The sequence below is a fragment of the Streptopelia decaocto genome (genome assembly GCF_964273445.1).
Source record: "Streptopelia decaocto genome assembly, chromosome: 3".
Classification (NCBI taxonomy): Eukaryota; Metazoa; Chordata; class Aves; order Columbiformes; family Columbidae; genus Streptopelia; species Streptopelia decaocto.
The window spans coordinates 83,592,928-83,605,676 of NC_138656.1; the positions used below are offsets into that span (position 1 = coordinate 83,592,928).

Here is a 12,749-nt window from a genome sequence, read left to right on the forward strand (position 1 = left end):
GCTGTGCTGCTTGGCCTCTGTTCCAGAAGGTAGAGCGGGATCTGTCTTATTTAGCCAGTGTTGACACAGCCTCTGTCACTTGGATGTGAGGATTTGCAAGTCCCTAAGCCTTAAAAATCTGCACCTGGTACAGTTTTCAGAAGTGCCTCCATTGCATTAGATTTACTCTGAAAACAAGATGAGATCTTGCCAGAAATCATATCTTTAAAAGGGTAATCCTTCTATATTTATCCATGCATTCGTTCTCTGGGCATTAAATTCAAATTGAGATTATTCTTGTAACTGTTAGCATAGATCTCTGCTGCTCTTTATTTTGTTATTCTTTGCTAAAACAATGCCATTGCTGTAGAAGTGTTTCGTGTGTTTTTGTTGTTGCTGCTTGTTTGTTTTTTGTTTGTTTTTTTAATCGTTTGGTTTTTTGTTTTGTTTTTAAATTATTCTCCAGTTTAATAAGAAGCATTAGGAAATCTTATTAACTCTTCCTTTTTTAAAATGAGATTCTGTTCAGTGAAACTGCAGCAAATAAATAGATGCTTGGTATTTGAGTTCCCCAGGAAACTTGTACGGCATTGAGTTTGTGCTCGCAAGCTGACCTTTCATTCATTATAAAAGAAAAAAAAACCCTAATATTTATGAAAGTCAAGTCAAAGATAAGATCAGCATGGTGGGCTGGTAATTATGTAATGTTCAGTCATTAGATAAAATGTACAGTTGATCCTACAGCTTAGATGTGGGCGAGGAATATGATCTAGCTTTACTGGTATAAAAGAAAGATGCAACTTTTTCATACATCAGTTTCAGGAACGTACATCCAAGCGTCAAGGACAGCTCACCTTTCAGCGCCGTCCTGCAGTTTCTCAGCTCTCTGATTTATTCTTGTTGAACAAGGGAGGTAATAAATTTTTAATTTTTGTCACTATTGAAGGGGAACAATTACATATTTTTTGATATTCTCTTTCTCTTCTTTCCAAAAGTTTTCTTCTTCTTACTTTGTGTTGAAGTTTTTACTTTGAAAATTAACTTAAAAGATTGCATTGGGACTAAAACATCAGTGTTTGGGGTTAAACTAGATTTGTAAGTAGGAGAAAACAAGGTTCTAGAATTGCAATGCAGCTGAACGGTGATATTTTGTGATTTCTGATTAAGTCTATTAATGCTTCATCAATAACCCTGTGTTTTTCTCCTGGTCAATGGTATTGCTGCCAAATGTAAAATGTTACACAATCTGTCGTACCAACACATGTTTTTAGAGTCTTCCAATTGCCAGTTAAAATTAAGGGAAATTTAGAAAAGCATGAGTCAAGATTTCTCCGTCTTCAGCTGTTTGCTAACAGGTTGCTGAGTGCATGACACCGGGCTGTGAGTGAAGAGCTGGCACTTGGGGTTCGTTGTTACTATGACACAGTCATACCTGATGGCCAAGCAACCCAGAAAAAAACGAGCACAGTGTTCAAAGTGTTTAGCTGCTGTTGGGTAGGACAGCATCACTGTCATCCTATGGAAGAGTATAGAGGGATGTCCCAAGTTTATTCTGAAAACATTAGGTTATGTCATACAATCAGTACAAAGGGTACAGATGATCGCCTGTCTTTATGATGGTAACTGATAATATGTTAACTGATTTACAGAAAAAGACAAGATATTGTAAATAGTGAGGTGTAACTTTTAACTGCTGGGGAGGACTTAAAATCACCATCTTTCTAAAGAGCTGCTGAAATTCATGTGTTATATAATGTTCCAATAGCTTGAGACAGATAATAGAGCAAAGTAAAATCTTCCTTTGTGGTGGTGGTGAAATGAAAGGAGTAGCGTAGACACTAATTGGGTTAGCAGCATGGGCACAGTCAAAAAAACAAGTAAAACCATCAGGCAAAATGGCTGTTGCTTTGGAAGAGTAGAGAAGGTCACATCTGGGGTTTATTGACAAGTATCTTTGGTGGTTTTGGTATAAGCCTTGCAGTCTAACTCAATAAAGGAAGTGCAAAACTGCAATTTCAATTCCTCTTTTGGTTAATGTAATTTAAACAACTTCCCTCTGGGATTGCCTCAAACCCTTATAATGTACCAGATCATAGTACTATATGTCCTTAAAAAAGTAGGATAGGGACTGCCACTGTACCTGCATCAAAGAGCATGAAATGATGGAGCAATCAATCAAGGGTTATGACGTTATTCCTGCGGCTGGCATCTAACTGGAGCTGCTGGAGCATCCAAGCTATTGAAAGTCTCAGGATGATGTGGAAACAAGTAATTTGGGAAAGGCTGTCTGTCTTCTCCTGCTGGTGCGTGAGGCCCTCCCACCAGCTTCTCACACTCTGGGGAATGTCCCCTGGGATGGAGCAGGGGTTGACATTAAACTGCGGGGTTGTGTCCCAGTGCAGGCAAGTCTGCCAGCAGTCACAACCTCTATGGGGCTGGAAAAGGCATATATAGTAAATAACCTTAAAGAAACTCCTTATTTGCTGGAGGGAGGGATCCAACCAGTTTATTCAGCATGACTCCGTAGACGTGGCTGAGCTCAGTTCAGTTCCTGAAACTTTTGGCAGGACTATAGGAAGCTGTGGATCTAAACAGTGTCAAAGACCACCTTTCTCCTGTGGACACAGGTTACTCTTGTCAAGGGAACAGGGGACAGAGAGCTGGCAGCTCAGAAATCTGAAAGCCATGTTCAATGCTCCAGTGGGTCTACCATGTTAATGACATCCTCCATTTCCTCTGCTACATGTTGACTAACATCAGAAGACTATTTCTTGTATGTGGATGGGTTTTTGGTAAAAGCCCAAGCAGAGATGAGTAACCACAGGTTGCATTCAGCCTGCATGGATACATACATACAAGATTGAACTGTTTTTTTGATACCTCTTCCAAATGCTTCTTTCTGGTGCTTCCACGTTATCGGCTGCTTTTAACTCCTTTATCCTCTGTTTTCTGCCAGCATGGGCTGACTGAAAGGGAGAAGCCAAAGTTCCTTGTACCAGGCACCATTCAACCTTTGTCACCCATTAACTGCAACCTCATTGGCCTCTTAGTCATTTAGTTTAGCTGGGCTTCAGACCAGTCTCTCATCTCTAGTTCTTGCTGTCTTAATTATGAAGAGGCTTGTTTCCACTTTTGTGCCTTCAGGGTGAGAGGCAATGGGCACAGACTGAAACATTGGAGGTTTCATCTAAACATGAGGAGACACTTCTTTACTTTGAGGGTGACAGAGCACTGAACAGGCTGCCCAGAGAGGTTATGGAGTCTCCTTCTCTGGAGACATTCAAAACTCACCCAGACACATTCCTGTGTGATCTGCTCTGGGTGAACCTGCTTTAGCAGGTGAGTTGGACTAGATGATCTCCAGAGGTTCCTTCCAACCCCAACCATTCTGTGATTCTGTTATTCTATGATTTGTTGCATCGGAGAGCATTGCTTATCTGTATTATTCATAAACTTTGTTTCTTTCCACTTTGCTAACCCTAGTCAGGTAAGGACCATGTTCTTGTCATCCTGCCTTTGGGCTCGGCCTCATCTAGCCTGGACATGATATTTTTCTGACTGCTGCAAGGATGGAGCTCTCTTTGATTTTGTTTCCTGGTTCCAAAGCTACCTTGTAGGGCCTGTGTTTCACTGCTGTCTGAACAGCTACCTTGATGACTGTGTTGTACATCTGTGTAATCAATGAACAAAAGACCTGCTGACCTGTGTGTAACAACCTCACGTCCCCATATATCTCTGGGAATTTGTGCTGTGATGGATCATCCCTCTGCTAATCAATATTCTCTTTGCACACATCCCAGTACTCCAGGTTCACTCTCAGATAATGATGCCAGATAAGTGGCTTCAGTCCTTGGACCACCTCAGGTTTGACTCTTCTTGCAGATGTGAATCATCATTGTTTGAAGATTTGCATCATTGTGATAGTTCTTGCAGGGATTCTGCTGGGTAGGTGCAAAATCTGCAAAGAAATACATTTCCATTATGTGAAAGCTATCTTCATTTAACTGTACTTGATTTTCTATCATCTTTCCTGGTTAGGGTTGGCAGTGCCTTCTCTGATCAGTATAGCATGCTTAAATAACCTCTACACCAAATCTCAAGATCAATTTCTGTGTTGCTGGCATTATTGTCCTTCTCATTGCCCACTCATTTTTAGAAATATTTGGGGCCACAACAATTTGATCTGTCCCTGGAGAGTATTTATCATGGAGCAGCAGCATTGAACCGTGTATTTGGAAGAAGAGAAGCTCTTAAGTAGTTAAGGATTTAATGCCTTTTTTTTTTCCTTGCTAAGCACAGTGGCTTTCAGTATCTAAATTGTATATGTAAGTGTTGTCAGGTTGGGGCCTTATCCTCCATATCAGTCATTAGCACATCATGCTCCTGTGTGACAGTTTCAGTCTTTCAAAGTCAAGGGATCAGGTGGTCTATGCAGGCACAGAAGAAACTGTTCAAAAGATCCATCTGCAAGTGTCTGGAGATGCCATCAGTGCTGCAGTTCATGCAGAGCCCAGACAAGTTGTGGGTAAGCTCCAAGTACGGCCTGGGGGGTGACTGCAGAGGGGGACAGATCTGCGTGGTGAGATAAGGCTTCTTATTTTAATACTGACAAGAGCAGAAGTGTGGTTCAGTATTTTGGTGATCAGGAGCTGCTGTGGGCTCGGGATGCTCCCTGGGGGGATGCTGCCTGGGGTGCTTGGCTGAAGCCATTTGGGAACAACTGGGACCAGTGAGCCAGGTGCTGCTGCACAGCCACAGCCAAACCCTCTCTCTTCTGTGTGAAGGTGAGCAGTGCTCAGCCTGGAATATCTCATGGGATTATCTGCAAAGGCAGGGAAAGACCCCTTGTTGAAATGTGCTCTGTCGCTCAGCAATAAAAAGACCCTGAAACTCAATCCTTCAAGGCAAGGCAGTCCCTGGGCAGCCATGTTGGGCGAGGGAGTGCTGCTGTCTCTGTCATTTGCACAGGCTGCCCCAGTTTGGGACTTGAATACTTCAGCATCCTTTATATGTCACTTTTCTACATGCACCCAGTTACTTCAGCCTGGGATATAAGTAATTCCTGTTCGTTTCTAAAGGAAGGGCTCAGGTCTGTGCTTTGGAATAAAATAATTTTTAGAGGAAAAATTCTGTTTTCTGAGTGAGTGATGGTCTTTGACTGAGTACAATGAAATTGTCAGTTCGATACAGAGACTTAGTGCTTGAGAAGGAAGGTTACAAACTTCATGCCTAAAATACCACATTTTAATACTGACAAGAACAGAAGTGAGGTTTGGTATTTTGTTTCTTGTGCTCATAGCTCAAATGAATCCAAGACTTTTAAAAGCAGTATTAGTTGACCAGACATTTGTAACAGGAAGATCTGAAAAACTATTTGGCATCTTTAGCCTAACTCAGGTCCTGTCTGACTTTCCAGTCAGGGAGGTCCTCCCAGGCCATGCCACAGGCACACAGGAGTTCTATGGCTCAAAAGAAATGCCCAGTTTATGACCAGTGTTTTGTCTCTGACCAGGCTGGTACAAAATGTTTCAGAATAATTTTGAAGGTTTTGTGGTAATTACCAAAAAGCATTCTGCCGATCTGGATGTAGCCCTTACTTCTGCTGTTTGGATGTGAAGAGAACTGAGGTTCTGTGTGTTGCTACACCAAAATCTTATTGTGAATAATCATGAAATAAAATAAATTAATTCTAAAAAAATAAAGCAGAGAATTTGGGATGATGTTGATACAGTCATGACATACATTGTGCATATTTAATGTTATGGTTCCCCCAGTTATTCATATCAGAGATATGCGTTATCCTGTGGTATAGATTTGATCTGGATCAAATATAACCACAAACTGCATTTCTGTTGAATTACCCAGAGAACATGTGATACGCTGTTTACAGCCACTTTGTCTCGTGCTAGCTGTAGAAGGACAGATGTGCAATGCCACATATAGCCTTCTTGCACAAAATTAGTCTATGGAAAATATTTTTAAAAGTTCAAGCTGACCAGGGTTTGTTTCTACTAAACCAACCTTCTCTTACTCAGAACCCAAAAGCCAAGTTGCTGCATCTGTAAAACAAAGCATAGAGGAAATCTTGGTCCTGAAGGGTTGCAGTGATTCTGAACTCCCTGGGACTCCCTTGACCCTGTGAGATGGAGGTGGCCCTGGGGCTGTTTCAAGCTCTCCTGAGCACTCTCAGCACCACCGGCACTCTGGAGCACAGTGTGTGGTGCCTCTAATTACATAGGTTGGAGGAGATTTCTCCCACTGAGGGAGAGGACTACGAAAATCTGTTTACGGGGACATTGGCACTATAGAAGTCAAGGAATCATAGAACCATTTAGTCTGGAAAAGACCATCAAGTTCAACCATAAACTTAACACTGCCAAGTCCACCACTAAACCACATCCCTAAGCACCACATTTACATGTCTTTTAAACACCTCCAGGGATGGTGACTCCACCACTTCCCCAGACAGCCTGTTCCAATGCCTGACAGCCCTCTCAGTGAATAATTTTTTCCTAATATCCAAAGTAAACCTCCCCTGGCACAACTTGAGGCTGTTTCAGTGTGTGGACGAATAATCTGACTCTTGGTTCAGGAAATTGTGTCCTGATGTGAAATTATTTTTCCTGAAATTAGTCTTTCCATGTCCCAGATTCTACAGATTCTTTCATCTTCTCCATAAGCATTCACTGGCTTTATCCAGTCTACCACAGATATTAGACAGTTAGAACATTTGAAGTTTATGTGGTGTAGCTTATGTTAATATTCAGAAAAAAAATGCTAGGGCCAAAATAAAAGGCATATTTTTGTAATTGTGATGAAATCAATTTTCTGAGCCTATAAAATGCACATCAATACACTGCGATTTCAGTTTGCCATTCCAGTTCTAAATTGTCTCTGTTACTTGCAGTGAATGCTGTATCAGTGTGTAGCCTAGATACTGGTACTGTACCCAATGCAAAGCAGTCCTTTAAAAATGTGTGTGTTTGTATTTTCAGACAGATCATGGATTACTACGGGAAGTATGCGGCTGTCACTTTGACCATTTTGTCTGTATTTCTGCATCTCCTTCATGCTTTCCCAGACGGAGAGTTTCTCATGCAGGGTAAGCTGCTTTCAGCGTTCAGGAATACGTCAATTGTCAGTAAAGAGTATTAATTAAACTTTCACAAGTTTTATAAATGTTGTCATAAATCTTATAGTTCAGTTGCATTTATTGACACTGAGATATGAAGGTGTAATAAATGAAGATAATTTTGCTATGAGTATACTGCCTGTTTCTTCTCTAAACTTGATTTCTGCAGGTCAGGTGTCTCCCAGATGACTGTGTCATCATGTTGATATGTGTGATCTTAATCCTTGAAACATTATCAAATAGAAGCATTTTGGTTTCTTGTACTCCTGAGAACTAAATGACAACGTGACCTCAGGAAAAACAGAACCATTGCTTCTTCTCAGAATATGCAGAATATTTTTCCTCTGTAGATCACAGAATATGGCATATTGGGAAGATTTTAGGCGTGTTTTGAAGGTTGTGGGTTTTTTATTATTCAGCCTCAAACTGTATATAGAAAAATGTGAGCTACAAAAATCTCGGGATCACTGGGCATTTTTAAAACTCTTGATAACAGAGTCTTGCCTGAAAAGAGGCAATGTCTAAGAGGCACTACAAATCCTACTGGTGCTATTCAACCAACTATAACTAGTAGGGAGTTTTCTAGGGACAGCTACTATAGCAGACATACAAAATAACCTCCACAACTGTCAACAAAATTAAGTTAGAGAACGAGAAATGATGCAATAATACTTATGCCTCACCCAGAAAGCCACATTCCAGTTTTACAGCCAGTTCTTGTTGCAGAGTTGAAAGATCCTAAAGAGAGGAGCTTTGGTGCCTGAGCTTTTCTGTTCAGCAGGTGACGAGCAGCAGAATGTGGCTGGTGCTTTCTCTTAGCACCCACACTTTCCCTTTCTTTTTGAAAATGAAAATACAGCTGGACACCAAGTAAAAGTCTCTTCCTTATATTTTTATGGCAGGTTGTCCCGAGTGCAAGCTAGGTGAGAACAGATTCTTTTCCAAGCCAGGAGCACCCATTTACCAGTGCACTGGGTGCTGTTTCTCCCGGGCCTATCCCACTCCGATGAGGTCCAAGAAGACCATGCTTGTCCCAAAGAACATTACATCAGAAGCAACATGCTGTGTAGCAAAGGCTTTTACCAAGGTGAGGCTGTGAATGAGACACATTTAAGCTTGTTTTAGGATGCAATGTTTAGTTGAACCGGTGAATAGAAAAGAATATGTTTTTGCTGGAGGACATTGAAGAGCTATTTGAGAGAAGCATCCTTGGCAATTATATCCTTTGCTACTGGGTTATTTCTTTTTTTCCAAAGAGGAAATTCAAATGTCAGCCATTACTGAGTCCGATATTCAGTTGGCATGTAGAAATTGATGCAATGTCATTGACTTCAGTGAAACAACTTTGACTTATGACACCCAAAGTTCTGATAATGGACTTGTGCCCTTTTTTTAAACTCTTTTGGATGTGCACCATCCCCTTAAATATTATGCAATATGTATTTTATTTTAATTAGTAATTTTTCTGGCATCATTCCTGCATAAGCAGGAGTTGTCTGTGAGGATATCTGGTAAATTCTGTCAATTACATATATAAGAATGAAGGACCAAATCCATCTCTACCCATTAGATTAATTGAGGATGTGTTTACTTTTAACAGTATACCAGGAGAGAACTGTAGATGTGTACAACTACTTGGAGCGTTTAACACTCTGATCTGGAAGGTTCTTTTAAAGACAAAGTCTGCTAAAGCTAATTACTTTGACAGTGATTCAGCTCCAGGTGAAGAAACCTTAAATTTGATGTAAGAAATTGTGAACTAATTGAAACAAGCTGAGGTGTCTATCCTGTAGCAATCTGAACCATTGAGTGTGTTGACTTGAGGCTCGGTTCAGTGAAGCCGCTCACAGATTTGGTGCCAGCTGAAATGAGTACCCTGGGATACTCAAGACATCTGTGTGTGGCTGGCAGACACAGGACCCATAAAAGACCTTCTAGAGTGGCAGCTGGAGGCTTAGTGGGTTTCCCTTTGACATCTCAAATGGCAGTTGACATCTCAAATGGCAGTTGACAGCTCTGTGCGCGCAGCTGAACAGAGCACTGAGTCTCCACTGTCTGTGATGAAAGCCCAGATACCTGGCTTACCTATAGACACCTACAGCTGAACCTTGCTAGATCCTAGCTTTTTCCAGCCCAGTGACATTATACTTGCCCTGAGGCAGTGACTAGAATTTGGTTGAGATTAAAGATAAAAATGACTCATCATGATTTTGTGGTCTCTGTTTTTATAATACCCACATGAAAATTTCTAAGGACACTTCCTGATTTTTCATAGATTGGTTACTTGACACTTTTTGCAAATCAGACACTTTAAGGTGTGCCAAATCAAGGACACCAAACTATGTCACTATTGAAAACCTTCTCTTAATGTCTCTGAAAGCCACCGATGATACAGCTTCACAGGATGGCTTTCAGAGATAATTGTAGTACATGTATTCCAAAGAGCCTGTGTACCTTGTGGTTAAGAAAATGCTTCAGATGTCTTTTACTTGAGAATGCTGTTTTTACTGTCTAGCTAATCCTAATTATTTGTTATGTCTGTCTTTTCTTTTTTTAAGATTACCCTTAAGGACAATGTGAAGATAGAGAACCATACAGATTGTCACTGCAGTACCTGCTACTATCATAAATCCTAAAGCCTGTACTGTTGTTAATGATCAAGGACAACGGTGAATGGAATATTTGTTTTTCAGCTTTTATAGCACCATTGTGTAAAATCTTATGTTTTCTGGTCAAGACACTGGGTAGACCTTTGAATAAGATGGATGGCTGGTTTATTTCCTCTCTGCTTCTTCATGCATTTAAGTAAGCTTAGTTATTTCCATTAGGACAAAATACAGCACTTGCTTGACAACCAAAGGCTTGATCTATTTTTAAAATAAACTGTCAGTTAAATAATTGGTGTTTCTTGAGGAAAAATGATGATTTAATAGCTTAAAACAAACAAACAAACAAAAGATTCTGCTGCAGTTAATTTCTATTTCTTTTTTCAGTGGGAGAGGGAGGGAAGGAGGAAGGAAGAAATGGGAAAGTGGACAGAAAAAGAAGCAATAATTTCCCCATATTAATTTAGTGATTAGATGGTTTTGAAGACTTAACATTTTGTTTCTCCTGTTTCTCTTCTAGTTTTTTCTTTACCTTGTGGCAGAAATCTTAAGTGTATCATCTATGCACTGTGCTCTGTCCTTCTGTGCCATCTTTTATTTTTCTTCAAACTTAATATCTTCCCATATAGATAGATAAATGGATGTAGAATCATACATTATAAAGAATAGTACAGTTTAGTGTTAACAGCTGTGGAATAGAGGAGTGTTACAACAGTATTAGCTATTTAAGGTATGCCTGAGCAGCATGGTGCAGAGCTTTAGTAATTCCCAAATGCAATGTGCTGGACCCAGATATACAAACGGGAAAGGTAGGGAATATGTTAGATGAGAAGTGGACCACAGAGTATGTATTCAAAATACATGACCTTGATATCAAAAAGTGGGATTTTAGAGATAGCACTTGTTCAGGTGTAGTGGGGTGGATCGGGGTCCTTGGTGGAACTGCTTGCAGGTCTGGAGCCCACTCGTGGAAACTGAAGTGAATAAATTCCCCTAGTCTTCGCTCTAATATCTGGGGTGAGAACATCATCCTTGGTATAGCTGCTGTCTGCAGGGGTTTGAATGTCTGTCCCCGGGCATGGCCATGGCTGATGTCTGCTGCAGTGCCAAATGACTGAAGTAGTTTAGACAGGCCGCCAGGGCTAAGCTTTGATGGGGCCCTTGAGCAGCCCAAGACCAGGATCTAATGATGGTTTTTTAAATCCAACATTCATCCACCCTTCTGTCTCTTGGAGTGCAAATCCGGTGCTGTCTTTTAAGGCATCAAATCATGAGGCTTTGTGGAGATGAAAAGACTTCTTGTGGATAGGGGAGATGAGATTCTTAGAGAAGCATTATTCAACATATGTCCAGTAAATCTTACTAACCTGACCTCCATACATTAACCCCCTGATTCAGTCTCTCCCCCTTGGGAACCACTGGTCTGGTCCAGTCCCATGTCCTAGTGCAGAACCAGCTGCACCATGCCATTCCTGGGAGATGCTTTGCCTGACTTGCTCTTGGAAAAAAACTCCAGTGGTTATTTCAGAATCTTCCAAGGAGACTGATCTTCACTATCACTTCACTATTGGCCTGCTGGAATATTACAGTCTTCTGGAAAGCTTTTCCATAATGTTTTCTCTCTGTCGCATTTGCTTTGTCATTACTTTTGGTGAAGGGGAGGTAGTCCAGTGGACTGATCTTTAGAATAAGTTAAATAACATCAGCAGCACAGGTTTTCACAGTAAGTCTAATTTCATCACTCCAGACATTGTGGCAATACACACCGAGCAGCCACGGAAGCTGACTCACAATTTCAAGTTGTTGTACAATTTTATTAAATGCGATTAATGCATGTACTTTTGCAGGGGAGACAGATTCTGCCTGGGGTTTCAGGACAAGGAGAAAGGAAAGATCTGAAGCTAAAAGCTGATTACCTTTGAGAATGGTATTGCACTGTCCCATAACTTTGACAGGACTGAAAGAAGAGAGGGCACGGAAAGACATTCTCCGAAGTTCACTTGCAGGGGAGAGGTGCCTTTTCATCTCACCAGACTTCTTGGTTAACCTCTTACTCAAGTGATCTCCTTTGGCAGCAGCGAATACTTGCTTGTCTGTCTATGCCTGTGCTGCCCACAATAGCAGGTTGGTGACATGTTTGCATCTTCTGAATCAACTTCCTTATTTTGCATAGCAAAACCATAAAAATATTGAAAACCAATAACCGATGAGAGCAAAACCCATGCTTTAAAGAAGACTTGGGATGCTGTAGCCATATGTCATTCAAGCATGCCTGGTCTATTTTTCGCCGGCTGTTCCCTCTTGCTTGTACAAAGCCATTTAATCATGAACTTCTCAACTCATGGATCCCTCTCCCGCCTAAGGCGACTTCAGGCACCAAGAGCTTGCAGAAGGTATCTTGTTAGAGTATGTGGAATGCAGGAGCATCCGCCTCATTAAGGCATCTGGCTCAAACTCTTCAGTTGAGGAGACATGCCACATAGCAAGGAAAGTGGTAAAATAAACAGGCAGATACACAAACCTAACAGCAGGAGATAAGGGAGACAATAACAAAGACCAGACCTCTTCAGGCACCGACTGATGGGCCATTAGCGGTGGCCCTGGGGCGGTGGAGGAGCAGCCCGGGCTCTCGGCGCTGGGCAGGGGCATCCCCGCTGCCCTCGGTGCCCTGGGCTGGCCTAGAGAGGCCCGGGAGGTCTGGCCAAAACTCCTGATGGGATCTCGGAAAGGGCTTGTGGCACTGTGCAGAATTTATTGTGGGATGTTTAGAGGAAGGGCCAAAGGTGGAGAAAGGTGGTCGGGGGAAACAGGGTGGACTGGGGAGGAGTGAACGTGGGAAAACAGAGGAGAGGGGTATTAAAGGGGCCGATCGTTTGTGCAAGCTGCCAGTCAATGTGCTTGTCTGACTGAGCCCTCTGCCTGATCACTGCAGTCTGTCCTATCTTCTTATTAAATCTTTTACTTAACTTCTTTTTTCTTTTTTTTCCTTTTTCCTTTCTTCTGTGTAATCTCACTTTCTACCCTACGTGTGA

General features: G+C 41.5%; 1 protein-coding gene across 1 annotated transcript; it reads left to right on the forward strand.

Moving 5' to 3' along the window:
* The first annotated feature begins 779 nt into the window (after nt 1–779).
* Nucleotides 780–9,768, forward strand: CGA (glycoprotein hormones, alpha polypeptide). The gene is made up of 4 exons (XM_082048924.1): nt 780–892; nt 6,975–7,081; nt 8,014–8,198; nt 9,670–9,768. Exons 2-4 carry the CDS (start codon nt 6,982–6,984, stop codon nt 9,745–9,747), a joined length of 363 nt encoding a protein of 120 aa, XP_081905050.1. The 5' UTR covers nt 780–892; nt 6,975–6,981; the 3' UTR covers nt 9,748–9,768.
* Nucleotides 9,769–12,749: the final 2,981 nt, after the last annotated feature.

Bases quoted from the DNA above. Each gene is read 5' to 3' on its own strand.
- CGA (XM_082048924.1), top strand. From the start codon at position 6,982: ATGGATTACTACGGGAAGTATGCGGCTGTCACTTTGACCATTTTGTCT. The intron at 7,082-8,013 runs GTAAGCTGCTTT...TTTTTATGGCAG, and splicing joins CGGAGAGTTTCTCATGCAGG to GTTGTCCCGAGTGCAAGCTA. The intron at 8,199-9,669 runs GTGAGGCTGTGA...TCTTTTTTTAAG, and splicing joins TAGCAAAGGCTTTTACCAAG to ATTACCCTTAAGGACAATGT.